The sequence below is a fragment of the Macaca thibetana genome, chromosome 5, assembly GCF_024542745.1.
Source record: "Macaca thibetana thibetana isolate TM-01 chromosome 5, ASM2454274v1, whole genome shotgun sequence".
NCBI classification, from domain to species: Eukaryota; Metazoa; Chordata; class Mammalia; order Primates; family Cercopithecidae; genus Macaca; species Macaca thibetana.
This window is the reverse complement of record NC_065582.1, coordinates 97,858,959-97,881,584: the sequence shown is the minus strand read 5'-3', so window position 1 is coordinate 97,881,584 and position 22,626 is coordinate 97,858,959. Positions and strand designations below refer to the sequence as shown.

The following is a 22,626-nucleotide window of genomic DNA, read 5'->3' as shown; positions in this document are numbered from 1 at the left end:
CTTCTAGCTCTTTCCTGTGCCTTCACAGCTAAAGCTAAATGTTAAAAAGTCACACAGTTACTTGAAGCCTTTTAAAAATTATTATTTTATCCACTTAAATCATGGCTACTTTCTACATTTTAAGAAAAACTATCATAATGAAATCTCTGCAGTTCTAGAAATAAAATATTTATTTTTATTCCATCTGTCCAATCTATATTTTTTCAATTAGAAAAAATAAATCAACCAAATCTAGGGATATTAGATAGTATATTTCTGCCTGTTTGTTTACAGGGAAGCAGGGAAAATCCTTAGGACATGATAGAAATTTTAGAAGAGTTTCTAATCCTTATGAAGGGGTGGATCTCTTCCCTCACATCCCTGAGTACCTTAGACAAAGTGGGTCTATATGCCAGCATGGTTACCAGGGGTGTTCATGTGGATACTGGAATGCAAGAGAAATTTTGATAGGAAGTTCTATTTTTTTTTTTTTTTTTCAGTTAATAGCCTTTCTCCCTTACTGCCGTACTAAAACATCGTAATTTAACACACTGCAGAACATTTGCTTTAGGGTAATTTTTTTCCTGCCTACAATTTATAACATTTTGGTTTGGTCTTATGTGATTAATTTTGATCAATGCAGAGATTTCCTTTTCTCTAGTGAGAAATATGTATACTGAGGGAAATGAATTTTTTCCAACCACGTCCTCCAGAGTATTTTTAAATACACTTTGTTCAAGACATGCTAGGTAAATATTGCATTTATATGGTTGAAGAATAACAAAGTGGATTTTAAATCAATTAAAATTCTGTGAATCTTATATTAAGAATCAACCCATATGCATACATATATATATGAATAATTTGACTGTTCGTGTGTACATCAGTGAATAGAATTAAAACATATTCAGGCCGGGCGTGGTGGCTCATTCTTGTAATCCCAGCACTTTGAGAGGCCGAGGCGGTTGGATCACTAGCCTGGCCAACATAGTGAAACCCCGTCTCTACTAAAAATACCAAAAAAAAAAAAAAAAAATTAGCTGGGCATGGTGGTGGGTGCCTGTAATCCCAGCTACTTGGGAGGCTGAGGCAAGGCGAATTGCTTGAACCTGGGAGGCAGAGGTTGCAGTGAGCTGAGATCGTGCCACTGCACTCCAGCCTGCACTCCAGCCTGGGTGATAAGAGCGAAACTCTGTCTCAAAACAAAACAAAACAAAACAAAAAAGAATTAAAACATATTCTTGTTTCTGAATTATTTTAATATGTGTCTTAGTGGAAATTATATAATAGTATAAAAATGCAAAGGATTTTTTTAATCGTGTGGTATATATAAGTGAACACAAATAAAGGTGTTTGGGTTATTTTAGATTAATACTTATTTTGAAAATATCCCTTGTGCTAAATGTTATTTCTTGGTTAGTTGGGGTGATATTACAGTATGATCTTTTAAAGCAAATCAACCAAGTTACTGTTAATAAGAGTCAGTAAAAATCAAGATTGTGCAGGTTTCCTAGCAGAGGTTGTAAGTCACAGTTGATACCTCCCTAACAGTTTTCCACATTCAAGTCACCTGACCTTCCAACTTGAAGATAGTCTTGCTCTAGTACTCAAGAGCAATTTCTGCTATCAGTTAAGGCTTGGCATCTCCCAGTTCATAGAATTAGTGAATCTCACTATACCTTACTTCTCCTTTGAAACACAATCTTGTCTAAAGCCCTAGTATCATATGGAAAATCCTCATAAGCCATTATTCTTTGCCCACACAGCTCTCAAATTCTTGTCATCAGATACACTGCTTCAGGTTTTCAACCTGAAGCTTGATCTGTCAATAATCTAGTGCCTAAATTACCACCAAGCTTTTTACATTGTTTACACAGTACATCTTATCTACTCTGGCAAGCTTGCCTTTCAGTCCAGTCCATATTCCAACCATGTGTTTTTTGTTTTTTTTGTTTGTTTGTTTTTTGTTTTCCACTAAATGCTGATTCTCAGCTCCTTTTAATCACTGTGTTGCCTTGAAGAATCATGGTGACTCATGCATGAATTTCATGTTACAATAAATTTGTATTCAAAAGTATGTAATACAACATTAAACATTTTGACTGATGGAAGTTTAAAACAATTTGACTAAGGATGAAAGGATGAACCTGGTATTGAGGCTCTTGAAATATTCGTTTAAGTTTTACTTTTGTACTTACTGGATCTGGAACTTAGTCACATAATTTAAATTTTGTAGGCTTCAATGTCCTCCTTTGAAAAAATAAGCTAAAATAATATTTATCTTGACTTCTGTTTCTATTCATGAAGGAGTTCTGTCTGTAAGACTTGTCCTCCAGCTTTCATTGCTAGAAAACTGGACTAAATATATAGAAATGCTATGATCTTCAAGAGAAGGGAAGCAAATGAAGAGATGATTCCAACACTGAAATTTCTGACTGGAGGCAATTTTTAGACCATGATACGTGGCATATGGAGGAACAGCCTAAACATAACTTCATGGTATTTAATTTTGTAGTTGAGGAGACAAAGATCTGAGTTTAGAGAGAACAAAGGAGCTAGAATTTGTGGGGCAGATTACCAGAAATGAGGGAAATACACAGAGTTCTAGAACTCTGCAGAGGGGCTCCCCAGAATCTTTGTTTGAATAGCAATCTACACATACGTAATGTGAAATTCCATATGACCAGGTGACAAACAACTGCCGGAAAAGAATAATTAGAGTGAACTCTAAGTAGAATTCCCAGGGGTCTCACAGGTCTGGGAATCTTTTGATTTCCCATCAGCCAGAGTAGTGAACCCCCATTAAATACAGAGGGAGTTCAGTAGAGAGCACAGAAGGACCAAGCCTTAGGAACAGGGATAACTTAACACTAGACTACTTCAGACTCACCCTAAAAATTGTTTAATGCAAGCCTCAGAGGGATCAGTATGAGTCACAGGTAACTTAACTGTCTCCCAGGGACAATTCTACGTCTAAGTCAATACAACTAAATCTAACACTAAACAAAATAAAATGTATAATATCTGGCAACCAATAAAAAATTACTGGACATGAGAAAAAATAATAAAATATGACTCATGTCAGGAGAAAATTCAGTCAATAGAAACAGACCTGTAAATGACAGATAATGAAGTTAACAGAAAAAGTTTAAAACATTATTACAAATATAATTGTCAAGGAATTAAAGAGAAATATAAATATAATGAGAGAAATAGATAATAAAATAATATCAAAATTAAACTTCTAGAAATGAAAACCAAGATAGCTGAAATAAAAATTTCACTGAATGGGATTAAAAGCAGATTAGATACTGCAGAAGAGAAGATCAATGAACTTGAAGGTGTAACAATAGAAAACATATAAAATATCAAGGAAAAAGGAGGTTGTACAAAAGTAAACAGTGTCAGTGATTTTAGAGACAATAACAAGTTATTTAACATATAATTTGAGTTCTAGAATTAGATGGTAGGAAAATTGAGGGTCAGAAAACTGTTTAAAGATATAAGGCCAATGTTTTCCCCACAAGTTTTATGAAAACAATACTCCCATGATCTCAGCTCACGACAACGTCTGCCTTCTGGGTTCAAGCTATTCTCCAGCCTCAGCCTTCTGTGTAGCTGGGATTACAGGCGCCCCCCACCATTCCCAGCTAATTTTTTTGTATTTTTAGTAGAGACAGGGTTTCACCATGTTGACCAGGCTGGTCTCGAACTCCTGACCTCAAGTGATCCAACTATCTCTGCCTCCCAAAGCGCTGAGATTACAGGCATGAGCCACCATGCCCAGCCTCAAATTGATCTTATATTTAACTAATTATATATGTGTAATAATGATAAAAATAGGAGGAAGAAGAGAAGACAATAATTACTGTTTTGGAATATGCTGTGCCTGGTCTTTGCTAAATGCTGTTACATATAATATCTCATTTAATCTTCCTAGCAAATACATTTGATAGCTACTATATTTATTATTTTTCAGTCACAAAAGATGAAATTGAGAGACATTATGTAATTTACTAAAGGGCGTTCAGAAGAAAGTGACAAACCAGAGATTTAAAACTACGTCAGTCTGAATTCAAAAGCATCCCATTATACTATCTCCCAGATGTAAAAAACTATAAGCATGAGTACTACTTCAGAATTTACTTTTAGCATAAACTTTACATTTAAGAAATGTTCTAACTTTTTGTTTTATATTATTTGTCACATAAAATTTAGCCTCTTCAAACTGTGTTCTATAAATGTAGATAATTTTCTATAATCAGAAAACAGGCTACCACCTTTTTACAAAAATAAATGGTTTGCTGTGTTGATTCTAGAAACTTTTCTAGGGTCAAGAGAGTAGTAAAGCTACTGTTTAAAATAAAATGGTTTAGTTAAAATGTATCTCATATGTTTTTATCTAAACAATCAAGAAATTACTTTTATTGATGAAGAGATAACATTTTTGAAAAAACCCTGAAATTTTTTAAAACATAAATGCTGTAGCCAAATGGAAAAAAAGTTATCCTGTAATGTATTTTTCCTGTAACTATGAAATACTTAACTACAATATTGCGCTCCCAGCATTATTATTGTTGCTACTTAATGAAATAACAACAGTAATAATATCTTCTTAAATTCCTAAATATAAAGCTAGAAACATAATGGGTCTAGTGCATCTTTATTACAGGACTTTTTTTTTTTTTAACCTTATACATTGGTAGTGCAATGTATGTGATAAATGCATTGGTAATGCAAATATATAATTATGATTATGTACTATTCAGATTTTCATCAGAAATAGAGAACTACTTTGACTTTAATCAAAATTCTTAATGGTAGTATGAACATTTTTAAATTTATTTTTTCCAAAGCATTGTTAAATAATTTATCAGATTGGTGCAAAAGTAATTGCAGTTTTTGCCATTACTTTTAATGACAAAATTGACTTGCTAAGAAAAACAATAACTCTTTCTTCTTTTAATTAAGTATAGTGCTTATTAGGAACTTAGAGTGGATCCTCCTTTTATATTGTGGAGAGCAGGTATGCTAATAGAAGAGAGAGAAAGCCCTTTGACAGGAAATAAAATCCTGAATATTTTATGGATAATCAGCAGTACTGCAAGGGCTTCTGCTGTCTTTTATCAATCTGACTTTGTTTGGGCACTGAGATCTGCCGGTAGGTGAAATAGAGCAGGAGCTTACCATCATAGAATATACTGCACGTACTAGTTCAAGTTTAAACAATATCTTTGGTTTCAATAAAGGGTAGGCAATCACTGCGTAAAATAGACATATTAATATTTTATTTTTACTTATGATTTAGGGTTCAGCAGGAAATGCATTGGGACGACATTTGAAGACTTACTTAGCTACATACTCATAGACACATACACACATGAGATAGTCATCTATATACAGATCTTTGTTATGAATAAGTGAATTATTTCCTTTATCTCAAAATTCTTGCACTAGTATGAATTATTATTTACTTCTTCTCTGCCAATAATAATATATTTTGCTTTTCTTTTTCAGGGTTTAAACTTGAAAAGACTAGAGACAGTTCAAGGAGGGAGAGAGGTAAGAATGTTTAAAGAAGAGGGACAGGGAAAAAGAGGAAACATGGCTATGGTGTTGCAGTGATGTGGTGATGGTGATTGATGATAATTACGTTGATAATGGAAATGGAGATGCATTGAAGAGAATGTTGTATGCATAAGGCTCCGTTCATTCTGGCCAAAGCATATTTTACATGTTTATGTAAATGTGTTATTTGTGCTTGTTCCTCTGAAGCTAAAGAAAATGTTGTTTCTCTGATTAGGCAAACATTGTTTCTGTTATAACGGATTTCTGTAGAAGCAGGTCCTTTCACTGGGGGCAGAAAAGCCTTTTTAAGCAAACATTACAATGCAATTTTTAAAACTGAGACTTACTGAGAAATTAGCAAAATTCCAACAATGCAAACATTTTATGACATTTGGGATTTTTCATTTTCCTGTCAAAGGCTTTTGGCATATGCTACTAGGTTGGTATGCATTATTAGAGAGTATGAAGTTGCTCTGATAAAGCTAGTGATTTTAAAACTTCTTTCATTATTGCCTACCCCAGATGCTTTATAACGAGGAGAAACTTTTAACAGTACCAAACATAATACCATAGAATGTATACGGTGCACATTATTTTCTGATTCTAACTGAATGTGAAGACTTAACATCACTTAAATTTTTTTCCATGCTAAATGTATAAATGCTGTACTTAACTCTGTGACTCAGGTTGCTGGGAGGTGTGGGAAGGGTGGAATATTTAATTCAGTAAATCAAAACATTCTCGCTGCACAAAAAAAATCATTTTTGGTGATACTTATATAGCAATTTTTGTACAAAAGTGAAGGTATTTTGTCCTATAAAATGAGGAAATAAATCACACTGTCCTCTCCATTTGTAGCCTCCTTTCTGTAGAAACAGATTTCTTCCCTATAGTGGTGTTTGCCAGCTTTCATTGATGTTTTAATACCAGTTGCATGATTTTAATATTTGACATTTTAGTTCCTAGTGAATTTGTCATTTAAGGTCTCTTTCCATTTTCTCAGCTATTTCCTATCCAGAAGAATCTATTTTTATTTAGAAACACATAAAGTTGGTTCACGTTGATGGAAGAGCTGGATGAGGTGAAACATAGATAAATCTTTAGATATTTTTCATGTTGTAGGAGAGCAAGATGATAAGAATATGGTCATCAGTATAACTGGGGAAAAATGCACTTCATAAGGAGGATCTCAGAGCCTTTTACAGCTTTGTGAGAGTGACTGCTTTCATTCAGACATGACCAAAATGGATCTACTCATAGAAAGAACTGAACTGATCACCTCCTAAGTGAAAGTTTACATCCAAGCAGTACTGCCACAATTTATCTCTGCTGATTTAGTGCCTTTAGGGACATACAAATGGAGTTACTCGGCTTCTCCTTGCTGTTTCCTAGTCTAATAGCCGCTGTGTGTCAAAAGAAGGAAAACTGAAATCCATATATCCGTACAATGGCATTGCTAAATGGTGGCAAAATTCTGCATTTGTTTTACTAAGATTTTTATAGTTTTTCATTATGCATTATTTTTAAATGCATAATGATTGGGTTTTTATTGAAAGAGTGGCTCTTAAATTGTATTGCTTATTTTTCTAACGTCCTTCGATTTTATTTTTATTATAAGTGCACTTATAAGTAAGGAACATGGTGAAAATGTGTTTAAATTAATTTTAGAAGTATATTGTTCTCAAAACTACCTTGTGATTTCTGTGAAGGTCAAAATTGTAATAATTTACAATTTAATGTATACATCTCCATAGAAGGGACAACATTGATTTTGGCCTTCTCCCTCAGGGTAATGGAATAATTATAAAAAGCTAAGGTCATGAAATTAACCATTATCCAGTAATGTCTTCTTCACTTGACACCTCTAATTCGTGACCAGAAAGTAAATGTCAACTATTAAAATTCAAAACAACTACTTTACTTCCACTTGGGGCAGCACAGGGTTACTTAGGTATATTTCTATTCAATCTAAATACTTAACCTTAGCTTTCCCTGTGACTAAGAGGCCTAGTGTGTTCTAAGATAAGAAACTTTAGGGAGGTATAAGACAATTAGGTGAAGTATGTTGTAAAAACTGTTATTTTCAAGTCTGAATGGTAGATGACCTGTAAACAAAGAGTACAATTACTATGTTAAGGACCTTGTGATCTCATGTAAGAAATGGGACATGTATATATCTAATTTCTGTTTGTTGTGTTCTATTATGTGTGTGCATAATACGATGTACAATGTACTTCTGATTATGTTAAATTGAAACGGGGGGGTTTAGAAAACTCTTACTCCAAATGATTTCCTAGAATTTCTCATTGTAATGCTATTATGATTGATAAATGACAATAATTACTTATTATGATGAATTAATTTCTCAGTTCAAATGACAGCTATTACCAATAGGTGTTGATGGATGCAATATCAAGGGCTTATTACCAAATAGTTATAAGAAGATTTAAGAAGTGCCATTTAAAATGTTCTATTTATTTATTGAAGTAATGAGAACAGAGTATTCATAGAAAATGAAGTAGACAGTAATATGCTATTTTGCTAAGTGGTAAATACCATTAAAAATCTAATTGCCAGACAAGAAGGCTAGATTTGAAACTATATACTATATGAAAATATAAATTAAGAAGTGATTACAATGTAAATTACTTTTCTAAAGGAAATAGAGATAGGTAACACCTAAATTGCTAAATTGTGAAATATATGAAAATAGTTATTAGCTGTATAAAATAACTCCAGTTATATTGGTATTTTTGCATTTTCATACATGCATATTGTGTATACAATTTGAGGGGGCTGATTATAATAGATAATAAAAAGCTTGTTTAAAAGGGGAGATTAGTAGAATGCTATACAAAATGTGATGGTTTAACAGATATTTCTAACTGATTATAAACAATTTTCTTGCATCCAGTGGGATTTTGCAACTCATAGAAAAACCTCAGTGAAATTGACTGGGTAAGACACATAGATAAATCATTTTTTTCATTAAGTGTGTATAACACTAAGTTACTGTAATTTTTCTTAAAATACTTTAAAACACCTTTGTTATTTTAGGTAGTTTTTTTTTTTTTTTTTTTTCCAAAGGTCAGTTTTTAAGTATTAAAGCTTCATCTGTGTGTGCCTGTGTGCACAGTTTTGGAATGGCAGATTGTCTCTATTTTTACCCTACCTCAAAAATGCCCAACCATTGGTATTCTGAATATTCTGTATCACAGGTCTAAAATCACATGATATGTGACTTTATATCATGATGAGGAGAACTAATAATTATGGTTCAATATCTAAATCAGGAATAAATATTTAGCTTCTGAAATTCTATGAATGTGATAAGCTAATATGAAATACACTAGCTATTGGAATTTTTGGATTAAGGCTGTTATTGGAAGTTACAGAAAGTCAGGAACCAAAGAGGCTATGCAAATGAAGTACAAATGCGTAGTGATCAAGGATCACTTTTATATAATTTGCATGACTCAGATCTCTTAAAGTGATGAACAGTCTTGGCAGGGATAATGTTGCCGTTATTAATCTGGAATTCTGAAAAAAGGTTAATATTGGTACACTTGAATATTTTAGATAAATAGTTTATACTCTTATAAAACTGATTATAAATATGCTTCTTAAACATCAGAAAGAGAATTAACACTTTAGGTAATTTCTAAAGTATTTAGAAATATGATCAACAACTTTATAGATATACTTATTCCACATTACTGCAAAAATTCCCACGTGTTTTGGAAATTTTTCAGTTGATGATCTTTGCGTGATCATGCCATTGATATTAAAAACATCCCACTTTTATTTGTGGGATTGCAAGCACAGATAGATTCTTACAGACACTTAGAAAAAAATATACATTTTAAATTATTAAAATAGCTCATTTATGAATGTATCATTCTCAAGAATATAATGAGCATATCTTATAACTTGTTATCTATTTTGGAGTCCAGAATGCTTCACTAATTTTCTCTGCTGGATTACAGTGTGCTGATTCTCTATTTTCTTTGCTGAAAACCATAAATAGGAAATTATTGATGATACAAACCTCAGAGACTTAAAGAAACATAATTAGAGACAGTTGAAAAAAGGCAGATTGAAAATCAATGTTTAGTTAAATACTCTTTTCCCAGCCCTGTTTTATATTTACATTAATTAATCATTGAAAGTAATACTTCAAGATTGTTTATTGATGTAAACTATCATTTGAGCATATAACATCCTAAAGAAAGTAATTATTTTATTCTGATAGTGGACTGTATGCCTTTGCTAATGGACTTGGATAGACTTTGCATTGTTTATCTTTTGAGGAATTACATATTTCTACTTGAAATGGAAAATCATTTTAATTCTCTCCAAAATAGAAAATTCTGAGAATCAGATAAATTATATTCTGAATTTCAAAGTAACTTGTCAACCTGGAACATTAACACAAGAATGATTTCAATTGGAATGAAATAAAAATCACCAATGATTTCTCTTTCCATTTATGACTTAATTAGAATTATGAATCAGACTACTTTAGGACTAGGTTATTGCTTGAGTTAAGCAAAGTCACTCTTTTCTCTTGCCTGAGAGATCACTGGAGAGAATTGTTTTTTGTGTGTGTGTGTGTTTTTTTTTTTTTTTTTGAGATGAAGTCTTGCTCTGTCTCCCAGACTGGAGAGCAGTGGTGAGATCTCTACTCACTGCAAACTCTGCCTCCCGGGTTCATGCCATTCTCCTGCCTCAGCCTCCTGAGTAGCTGGGACTAGAGATGTGCATCACTACCCCCGGCTAATTTTTTTTTTTTTTCTTTTTTTTTGTATTTTTAGTAGAGATAGGGTTTCACCGTGTTAGCCAGGATGGTCTGGATCTCCTGACCCCATGATCCACCCGCCTTGGCCTCCCAAAGTGCTGGGATTACAGGCGTGAGCCACCACGCCCAGCTGAGAATTGTTTTTTTAAAGGGATAAAAGAAGAAAAATATGCAACTTCTAAGAACAGAACTAAAATTGAAGAAAATGTACTATTCTTGGGAATAAGAGTTAGCAAAAACCATTAGGCAATATTGTTCTCTTAAGGTCTAGTATTTTGTATAATTTGGAAATTATAGAAGATAACTATACTTATTTTATAGCCTTCTGCCTTGAATGAAAAGTATCTTCCAAAAGAAATAGATCATGATTACAAGTTTTCTTTGATAATTTTTTTGCAAAACTTGCTTCTACTTGTATGTTTTCTTTATTGTCTAATATGCAGAATATAGTATCTTGAATTTTCTACTTCAGTTCAACTTTAGATATCCCATTCTTAGTTTCCGTGTAGTTTAGTAGAATAAGAAAATCTTTTATAATCTCAGTGATGACAATTTTTTGGGAAATATATAGAATTTTTCAGTTGTTAGATGCCTATAGCCTGCCACTAAGATGTATCTGATGAACAGTGTGAATTTGAGATCAAGAGACCCTTTAAGGACTCAGTAAAAAAAAAAATCTCAGAACTCAGAATTGACAGGCAATAAGGAGAGTAAAGATCTTTATACTTACTGTCAATTAAAAGAGTCAAACTCTGTAAAATATTGGAAGAGATTTATTCTGAGCCACGTAAGTGACCATGGTCTGTGACATAGCCCTCAGGAGACCCCGAGAACATGTGCCCAAGGTAGTAGGGGCGCAGCTTGGTTCTTTACATTTTAGGGAGGCGTGAGACATCAATGAAATACATTTAAGAAATACATTGGTTTGGTCCAGAAAGACAGGACAGCTCAAAGCAGCGGGTGGTGTGGGGGATGCTTCCAGGCTATGGGTAAATTTAAACATTTTCTGTTTGACAATTGGTTGAGTTTATCTAAAGACCTGGGATGACAGAAAGGAAATGTTCAGGTTAAGATAAAAGACTGTGGAGACCAAGGTTCTTTTGAGGTCTTATAGTGGCTGCACTTAGAGACAATAGATGACAAGGATTTCTTATTCAGATCTTTAAAAGGTGCTAGACTCTTAGTTATTCTCTTTAGACTTGAGAGGGCCAGGAAGAAAAAGAACCAGCTCTGTTAATAGAGATTCTTTACAGATGCTAATTTTCCCCCACAAAGGACAACTTTGCAGGGCCATTTCAAGATATGGCAAAGAAACATGTTTTGGGGTAAAATATTTTGATTTTCTTCTTTGTCTTATAATGTTATGCCAGAGTCAGGTTGGAAAGTAAGTCACAATATATAGAGTTAAATAAAACCCATCTGATGAGAATTTATGATTTGTAGGGCATGACTCCCCAGACCTTTTATATAGGAATTTGGGCAAGATGAAAAAAAAAAGTCAATTTAGTCCTTATTATAAATCAACATTTAATTAGAAGAACTACAAATTACAAGACCATAATAATTGTTCCTGTTTCAAAAGTTTGTTGAGAAAATGAGTTAATATGCATAAAGCTCTTTGAGTAGTGTCTGGCACATAGGAAGCATCCAACACGTGCAACAGTTACCATTATTATTATTATTATTATTTATATAATCAGGTCTTTCCTTCATATTTTGTTCTGTCAGAGATGCTATTCGTATATTTTACTGTCTGCGTTGACTAGTCCACACCGTGACAATCAATAATATCCTAGGCCAAGTCTGCTTTTTAAAGGATTTTACGTTCCAAATTTGTTCTGAGGTAGCAAATCCCAAATATGGCAACAAATTCTGCTTTGGAATCTTTATTTAACCTTGAATATTCTATTTCCACATTTCATATTACAGATAAGAGAAAAAAATATTTAGCTTTTCTACTTATGGCATTTTTTATTGAAGGCAGTGCTTAAGGACTATAGGTTTTATAAGCTGTTTTTCACATCCTATATATGTTCTGGGTCATCTTCAGATTGGATTTTGAAGATCTCTTCTATGTTTGTACATCACTGACATTCCAAGAAATGACCCCAAAGAAACCGGTTGATCAAGCAAAACTAAGCTTAGTAGATCTACTTTAGTAAGAAAGATCACAGTAGTATCTCAAATGGTGAGAAAACAATTAAAAGTGCACTCAGTTTAACTTTTTTCTCCTTCTTTGGAAGTGTTTGACTGGTTATCTGAATCAGATATGTGCCTAGAGTAGGCACATAGTGACAGAAAAATACTTTCCAAGACAAGCAGGAAAAAAAAAAGAGAGAGAAAGGAAGGGGAACAAGTGAGGGGGAGCCAGCTTCTGACAGATATAAAATCACTGTGGGATGATAAAGCAGCCTTAAATATAAGAAATCCATTACACACATAGACACACACATGCACAGAAAGCCACATAAAATAATGTTTGCAATATGATTAAGCAGTAATTTGAGACTAATCAATTACATGAAGAAACAGTTCAACCATCATGTTCCCAAGATATAGAGTTCTCCAAAATGGACAGTAATTTAGATTGTACCTGGTAGGATTATGCCAGTTAGAGACATATGCGCATGAGTTAAACTGAAACGTAAGTGGGAATTTGACTGAAAGGTCAAACGATCTGATAAGAGCACATGAAAATTTTGCTGGGGCAACCTCTTAAGAACCTGGTTTAAGACCAGGTTGAGCATGGTGAAACCCCGTCTCTCCTAAAATACAAAAAGTAGCCGGATGTGGTGGCACGTGCCGTAATCACAGCTACTTGGGAGGCTGAGGCAGGGGAATTGCTTGAACCCAGGAGGCAGAGGTTGCAGTGAACTGAGATCGCTCCACTTGCACTCCAGCCTGGCAACAGAGCAAGACTCAGTCTCAAAAAAAAAAAAAAAAAAAAAAAAAAAAAAAAGACCAGGTTGGGGGCCTGACAAACCCTCTACCTCCAAGCAAAATGAAACTAAATGGAACAAACAAGACAAGATTGAGGAAGGCCCTCATAAGGTTTTGAAAAGGTAATCAAAATGTCCAAAAAGCATCAAGAACTTCTGAACTCCTGAGTCTTTATAACTATACCTCTTAGTGACTCAGAGAGTGACAAAAACAAACAGTAGTGTCGTTTCTCATCACGGATAAGTGGTTTTGACATTGATTAAATAATCAAAGGATTACTTAAAAAGCATTCTCATTTCTAGGAGGCAGAAACTTTGTATTTGAGAGATTGACAAAAATAAATTAAGTTTAGACCCAAAGCAGGATTCTCCTCACTTTTGCAGTCAGACAGACCTCTGAATGGGAGACTTATGAGGCCTCAGAGAAACATGTTTCAGAAGAACTCTTGCAGGTGGGTTTCAATTCACCATGTGTTATATCTCTACAGTTTTTCACTGTTGATGCCACAAAAGACCACAATGAAAGAAATCTGTTGAGCGAACAAAGCTAGTATGTTAGATCCCATGCAATAAAAAAAGAACACTACATTAACAAAGTTTTTGTAAGTCTCTAAATGGGAAAATTAGGAGAAGATATTTTACAAGATGTTAAAATCCAGACTGGGTTAGTTAAAGGGAGGTTTTGCAAGGTTGACAATAGGCAGGGATTAGGCAGATTTTATGACACTGTAGCTTCGTACAGCACGGTTAGACATTGTGATTTCAAGGTTCTGAAATGAAACGTATTTTTCTTGTTCATGTCTTTTCTTTTTAATCTGGATATAAGTAAGGTTTTGTAGCTTTACAGTGGATATTACAAAGAGGCGAGGACCAAGAAGGATTACAGTAGAAGGATTTTGACTTTTGAATCAATATACATTTAGATTTATCTTTTTATAAGGAACATAAATTATTTTTAGAATCAGTTCAACCTTAGAGATATTTTTATTTGAAAAGGCAAAAAACAAATGATAATGTTTATTTTGCGCCGTTGTATATTTATTTGAAAGCATATTCTTAAACTTACAGCGTTTTTGTGTGTGCAACTGATTATGTAATTATTTCTTGCTCTTTAACTATGCCAATTAATATAAAAGAAAATACTGGCCGGGCGCGGTGGCTCAAGCCTGTAATCCCAGCACTTTGGGAGGCCGAGACGGGCGGATCACGAGGTCAGGAGATCGAGACCATCCTGGCTAACATGGTGAAACCCCGTCTCTACTAAAAATACAAAAAACTAGCCGGGCGCGGTGGCGGGCGCCTGTAGTCCCAGCTACTCGGGAGGCTGAGGCAGGAGAATGGCGTAAACCCGGGAGGCGGAGCTTGCAGTGAGCTGAGATCCGGCCACTGCACTCCAGCCTGGGTGACAGAGCAAGACTCCGTCTCAAAAAAAAAAAAAAAAAAAAAAAAAAAAAAAAAAAATACTACTCCAGATGGTTGAACTGATTCAGCTTGCTTTTATCAGAAAAGTATTTATTCATATCCAAGTGAGGGTGAACTCTTATGATTCCCTTCTTAATTACAAATAGAAGCTAATTGCCACCTCAAAAATATAGAGAAGAAAACAAACATTTTCATTATTTTGATACTTACCATATCACAGTAAGATTTTTTTTTTTCTGTTTTGGTTTATATTTTCATCTTGAACAAATAATCCTCGTGTAAACTATCTAATTTTTTTAATTTTTGGCATTGCCGTGTAACGTATTTAGTTCCTGTAAAACCGCAACGGAAAAACACTGCTCTTCTCTGGAGAACTTTGCTGCCCTTCTCTGAGCTTGGCAATAGATCTCCGGATTTCTTCCCACCTCTTAGTCATCTCTCCTTCAAGGTCAATTATTTGACATTAGGTCCATTCTCTGTTCACATCCTATCCTCCAAGCACTTTGAAACAATCTCCAGCCATTGGTCGTCACTCAGCCCCGTGAAAGATGATCACTTCTAATGAGTTTTTACCATTGTCCTTTAATCATACCAAAGGGGCCCCTCAGTACCTTCCCAGTGATCACCACATCCTCACCTATATGTCATCTAAAACTTTTAAATAAGATTACCTAATAATGGAAAAAAAATGTATTTCTAATTTTTTAGCTCCTAAGAAACATAGTGTTGTCAAACTATTTTATAAACAATTGTCTCAATTAGATTAAAAATCCAAGAATTAGAGACTTTCAGTCTTATACAAATATTAGTTGTGTTCAAATAAGAGCTTTAAGTAGAATTGCTACTCTACACTACATTTGTCTGCTCAAGCTGCTGTAACAAATTACCACCAAGTAGGTGACTTTAATGGCATCATTTTAATTTTTCACAGTTCTGGAGGCTAGAAATCTTTGATGCCAGCATCAAAATCAGCAGGTTTGCTTTCTCCTCAAGCTCTCTTCTTGGCTTGCAGATGATCACCTTCTTGCTATGTCTTCACATGCTCTTTACTCTGCTTATCCCTGGTGTCCCTTTGTGTGTCCAAATTTCATAATAAAGGCAATAGTCAGATAGGACTACAGCCCAGCCTAACAGCCTCATTTTGTTTTTCTTTTTGGTTTAAATTCATGCGGTACAGGTGTAATTTTGTTACATGCATAGATTGTGTGGTGGTGAAGTCAGGGCTTTTAGGGTATCGTTCACCTGAATAATATACATTGTACCCATTACGTAATTTATCATCATCCACCCCCCCACCCTCTCACCCTTCTGAGTCTTCACTGTCTTATCATTTCACTCTTTACCTTCATATAGCGTTTAGCTCCCACCTATACAATAGAAAATGCAGTATATCCTTTCTGTGTCAGATAATTGTCCTTTAAAAGCCTTATCCCCAAATATAACCACATTAGGAGGTCCTGGGGGCTAGGGCTTTACCATATAAATTAGGGGAGGACATAACACACACTACAAGTAATATGACTGCATCATCTGTTTCCCTCAAAAAAAGGGCTTCCTCTTTGCCCTATACTATTTACCCAAGAGCTTCTTGTTCTCTTCAATAACCTTGAAACTTGATCACATTCAAATTCCAACCATTAACAGTAAACAAAAAATAACAGACCAGGCGCGGTGGCTCATGCCTGTAATCCCAACACTTTGGGAGGCAGAGGTGGGCAGATCACAAGGTCAGGAATTTGAGACCAGCCTGGCCAATATGGTGAAACTCTGTCTCCACTGAAAATACAAAAATTAGCCAGGCATGGTGGTGGGTGCCTATAGTCCCAGCTACTCAGGAGGCTGAGGCAAGAGAATTGCTCGAACCCAGGAGGCGGAGGTTGCAGTGAGCTGAGATCACACGACTACACTCCAGCCTGGGTGACAAAGCGAGAATCCATCTCAAAAATAAACAAATAAATAAATAATAAAATAACACTTATAAATAGTTCTGTATCTGCAGTTATGATATCCCAAGTGCTCTGAAAACTGGTTTATTTTTTCCTCAAAGGGAGGCTCAAGCTAGTTTAATGGTAAAAACTTCTCCTAAACTAAAAGACCTACTTACAGTCTTTGTTTTTTCCACTTCACATGAACATTTATATGTTTTGCTGCAGAAACGTGAAAGTGTTTGTACAGCCTGCTGCTCTAAACCTTACTGGGGATATTTTTAAAATGTGGTAAATGCTCTTTATTATTATTTGAAAATCAAAATAATTCTGAATTACCAGATATATATGATCTTCAGAATTTTAGATAAGGAATTGCAGGACTGTGGTAAGATATATTTCATTCTGAACACTAGAAAAATAGGGTCCTCTTTGCCATAAAAATTGAGTTAGCATGTACTAAGTGCTTATCATGGGCCGGGTGTTGTTGTAAGCACTTTACACATATTCAATCATTTAATTATCCAGTAAACTTTAGAAATAGTCACAATTATTCTCATTTCAATAAAGAAGAAATGAAATCAGAAAGTGTTTGAATAACTTTCCCAAAGTCTTACAGTTAGTAAGCCCATGAGGCCAGAATTCAAAGCTAGAAAATATGTCTCCAGAGTAAAACTTAAAGAATACACTATGACTTATAAGAAGATAAATGAACAGACATACTACAACTGAATAATTTTGGACTAATGGCATTCCTTGAGAGCATTAGCTAATCTCCACTTAACTAAACATTTCTATTCTCTCTCCTCTTTTTCTACTCTTTCCCCGGTCTATCTTCTTGCCTACCTATTCATTGCCTATAGGTGTTATCTCATCCAAGACATGACTATAACTACTATTTTGATGTGCTTTGGAATTGTTGGATTACAAAGAATAGAAACTTATGTGTCAGGTGCATCCATTTGGTCTCAGTCTTTGTCTTTTGGAAAATGGACAGTTATTTATTCTATTTCTCTTTCCTCAAATTCCACACCATTGTACTCTGTGCAAGCTAGATAGCCTCTTTACTTTTTTTGCTTGTACTTTGTCCTCCATGATGTCCTCCAAATGATGGTATCAGCTATCTACTCTATAGATGACTTATAACTTCTAATTTTTGACAGTGTGGTATAATTTTCCCAGGTTCATCTACATGATTCAATCAAATACGGCCGTGTGCCACAGAATGACATTTTGCCCAAGGATGGACTGCATACATGACAGTGGTTTCAAAATACTATAATGGAGCCACCCTATACTGGTGTATTTTTTTTAATCTTTCATAATATATTTTCACTGTAACTTTTCTCTGTTTAGATATGCTTAGATACACAAATATTTAACACTGTTTTGCAATTGTCTACAGTATTGAGTCTCATAACATGCTGTACATGTTTGTAGCCTGAGAACAATAGGCTATACCACATAGCTCAGGTGTATAGTAGCCTATGCCATCTAGGTTTGTGTAAGTGGACTCTGTGATGTTCACACAATAATAAAATCACCTGACAATGCATTTCTTTTTTCTTTTGAGACAGAGTCCCACTCTGTCACCCAGACTGGAGTGCAGTGGCATAATCTTGGCTCACTGCAACCTCCGTCTTCCAGGTTCAAGCTATTCTCCTGCCTCAGTCTCCTGAGTAGCTGGGACTGCAGGTGTGTGCCACCATGCCCCATTAACTTTTTGTATTTTTAGTAGAGACGGGGTTTCACCATATAAGTCAGGATGGTCTCGATCTCCTGACCTTGTGATCTGACCGCCTCAGACTCCCAAAGCGCTGGGATTACAGGTGTCAAGACATTTCTTAGAATGTATCCCCATGGTTAAACAATGCATGACGGTAATTATGCTTTAGTAATAGGAATTTGTTTAAGAAAAAGGTGTTTTCTTTTTCTCTTTTTTTTTCTTTTTGATGTTTTGAAAAGAAGAAAAAAATTGAATGATAAAAGCACCATTTAGCCTATCTTTTACATTTACCACCAGTAATATAATAGAAGATTCTCATGATCTAGAAATATTGTGTGTGGGAAAGACATTAAGGCACTGTGGTAGGGAAGATATGGCATTAATAGCCCTTCTAGAATTAAGGTTGGGCAGTGCTGGTTAACATTTCAGTTTTCTTTTGTTATTTTTTGAGATGGAGTGAGGAAAATAAGAAATTTGCCTGAAACAGTTTGTAGACCCTACCAGCTTTCGTTTTGATTTTCTCTGGATTTCTGCCATAGCTATGTACTGATCATTGTTGAAAAGTGCTTCTTGGTTATCCAAGTAGACATCTACTCCAAGTCTATTTCAGTGGAAGTGAGGTGAAAGTCTTATCTTTCATTGATTAAAAGTAACTAACCCTATGAAGAGAGACAAATGTTAACAATGTAGTTAATTATAACAGTTGTCTATATATTACTGATTCAATGTATATCTGATCCATTGTATTTCTTAAATCATTGCCAATATGTCATTCCTGACTGTGGCCTATAAATCTCTTTTGTGAGCTATAGAGAAAGGGATCAGATAATATTCTGCAAAGGAAAATTCACAATATATTTGCTTATCCATTTCTATATGGCATTGGGGTAGATAGTCACAAATAGAATTTTGAAGATTGTCCTCTAAAATGGTTGAGAGAAAATATATGGCTTATTTGAATTTGTGTTTTTATTTGTAATTACTCAGAATGTTAGATTAAAAATGAGAAAATTAATGAAATACAGCAATTTGACCTCATCTGCCTATTAACTGATACCATTGTCAAACCAAATCATAAGTGTTCTCCTATGCTTTATATAAAAATAAATTGAAATGCAGATTTGCTTTATACTTTGAAGTATAGTACTTAAAAAATTTAACATATTTGTTGAAACACATGGAGTCAATTTTAAGGTTCTGTGCATACTGCATACAACCTGTTAGCCTCTTTTTTTATCGAAAATAGACAAGTGTTTATTCATTTCTTGCTTCCAGTGGTGGCCTATCAAAACTGTTGCTTTCTCCTCTGACAAGTTATATTTAGTAACTGTGATGGTTAATTTTAGGTGTCAACTTGACTAGATCAAGGAATATGAAGATAGCTGGTAAAGTATTATTTTTGGGTATGTCTGCGAGGGTGTTTCTAGAGAAGATTGGCATTTGAATCAGTAGACTGAATAAGGAAGATCTGCCCTCACCCAATGTGGGTGGGCACCATCAAATCAGCTGAGGACTCAGATAGAATGAAAAGGCAGAAGAAAGGCAGATTTGCCTTCTCTGTCTTCTGGAGCTGGGGCACCCTTCTTCTCTTGCCCTTGGACATCAGAACTCTAGGTTCTCTGGCCCTTGGACTCTGACTTGTAGCAACATCCCCACCCCATTCTTAGGCATGCAGCCTTGGACTGAGAGTTACAGCAACTGTTTCCCTAGTCCTGAGGTCTTTGGACTAGGACTGAGCCATACTACCAGCTTCCCTTATTCTTCAGGTCACAGACAGACTAGCAAGGGACTTCTCAAGCTTGATGATCTCTTCAGCTAGTTCCCCTAATATATCCCCTCTCATCTATCTATCTATCTATCTATCTATCTATCTATCTATCTATCTATCTATCTATCATCTATCTACCTACCTATCTACCTACCCACCTATCTACCTACCCACCTACTTATCTAACCTGTCTCCTAAATGTTCTGTCTCTCCAGAGAAACCTAACTAATACAGTAACTTATTAGCCCTAGTATATTTTCTGGAAGCAAAGCTCACAAAGATTATTGAGGGTAGGTAGTCCTAAGTTTAAAAAAAAAAAAAAGTGTCAGAAGTGTAGAGAGATCAAAAGCATTAAGTAAAGCAAATTATCTTCCAATTTTGCCTTGAAAAGAATATGACTTTTTTGATGGAATAAAACAGGTGATAGTCAGGTTGAAAATAATAGTTCAAGAGTTGGCAACAAGAAAATGAATGTGAAAAGTGTATTCAAGAATATGGCAAATAAAGGAATTTAAAAGAACAGGATGCTACCTGGAGAATATAGTAACTTTGATATTCATTTCGGAGTAATTAATAAATGTTTTAATGTAGAACTCTGGTCAAAGAAAACTACACGTGATTTAGGCATTAAGAGAGTCCATGGTTTCTCAAAGGGTAGTAAAATAATTTATTAGAATTTTGTGTATGTTTTGTAGACAAAGACATCTATGACACAAAAATTCATTAAATTATCTCAAAACCAAATAATAATTTTATAATAGAAGGCACTATAGCATATTAAACTTTTTATATAGCACATATTTTGGAGCTTCTTACGCAAGTTCTGCCCTGTGCTCAGATAAAAACTAAACAAATTAAGGAAATTTAGCAATTTTAACTCATCTACCTGTTATCTGACACCATTGCCAAACCATATCATCAGTGTTGTCCTATGTTTAGTTATGTAAAAACTAATTGAAATGTAGATTTACTTTATATTTAGAAAAATGGAATTAAAAAAAACACATTTATTGAGACACATGGAGTCAGTAAGCAATGTGATGTTGAACAAGTTGCCTATCTTTTCATATTTCAATTGTTTCTTCACTAGAAAAAAATAAAGTTAGTGTTTTTTAATCTTATCTTCCAGGATTGTTATCTTATAGCATCCTTATAGGATCCTATAGGAGCCTTATCTTATAGGATTGTTATGAATAGATAAAATAAAATTGCCTATAAAAATGATCTCAATATCTGGTACTAATAAAAATACTCACTCAGACAGTTTTCAATACTGTTGTTTCTGTTACTTCACTTTGAATTAAGAAGACAGTAGACATTCTGCTCACTAAGTGTAAAGCCACTTATTCAACACCACATCTCACACTGAATAGTGGCCTATTTGAGGAGAAACTTCTCAGGAATTACTAGTTGCAAAAATAATACTTGACACATATTTCTATAATATTGTGCTTATCACATTGTACTGTGACTCTTTTTGTTTATCCTCTGTCAGTCTGTCAAATAGACTATGAGTTCCTAGAGAACAATGTCTTATTCCACTCATATTCATAAAAACCTTGTATGGCTTCTAATATGTAGTAAGCACCCAATAAATGTTTGTTGAGTTGAATGTTGTTTCTTTTTTTAAGATCATTAAGAGTTGGGTTTACAGCAAATGATACTGGTTTCTTTCTGCATACATAGATCATTCATTCTTCATTTTTTTTTTCCTTTTGCCTTTCATATATTTAATTATTTGTTGGGGTAAATCATAAATAAATAGAGCAGTAAAAGTTGGTAAGTATATTTAATTTAATTTATTCCCATAATATCCTACTTAAATATATAGATGATGATAATAGTTGGCACTTCTTAGGTGTATTTGAGTTATTAAAATTTGATATAGTGAGAAAAATAAATATTTATATAGCCTGATTTTATGGGAAAAATTTTTAAATGTGGTTGAAAATTTTTTTTAATTGACAAGTTTTGTAATTTTAAAGCTGGTGATCCAAGTGAATTTTAAAGCATGTTTATGCTGTTGCATGATGGGGCAAACTTAACTGGTTAAATTACCCATTACCCATTGTCAGAATTAAATTGTACAAGGTCTGCAGACACTCATCACTTTTATCTAATGTGACCACCTTGAACTGTAATTCCCTTTTGAATATATAAGGCTGATTCAGGTGGAAAGAGATTAACTGATTGCCTAAAGTTATGTAATACATGTGGATTTAGTACATGGATTTTAAAATGACATTGTTAAATGGTATTTAAACTAATGTGTAATAAGTAAGGAAGGACGCTCTTCAAAATGACACAAAAGTGATATATGAATATGAGGACCAAGAAACTGTGCATTGGTGCATAGAAAATATTAGTCATTGGACAATAAAATTAATTAATAGAAGAAGTGTTTTTCATAATTTCTGCTAACATAAGAGGTGAAATAAAAGGGAGTAATTTGGATTTTAAAAATAAAATAAAGATTGTATATATTTTAGGAGATCATAAAT

At 34.2% G+C, this 22,626-nt stretch overlaps 1 protein-coding gene across 6 annotated transcripts in view; it reads left to right on the top strand.

Moving 5' to 3' along the window:
* The window catches only part of CCSER1 (coiled-coil serine rich protein 1), a 1,438,304-nt gene that overhangs the window by 938,106 nt on the left and 477,572 nt on the right, over positions 1–22,626 (top strand). For all 6 annotated transcript variants that reach the window (XM_050790436.1, XM_050790437.1, XM_050790435.1 and 3 more), the window contains one exon: positions 5,497–5,541. In XM_050790436.1, coding sequence (XP_050646393.1) covers positions 5,497–5,541 — 45 coding nt within the window. The remainder of the gene's footprint in view (positions 1–5,496; positions 5,542–22,626) is intronic.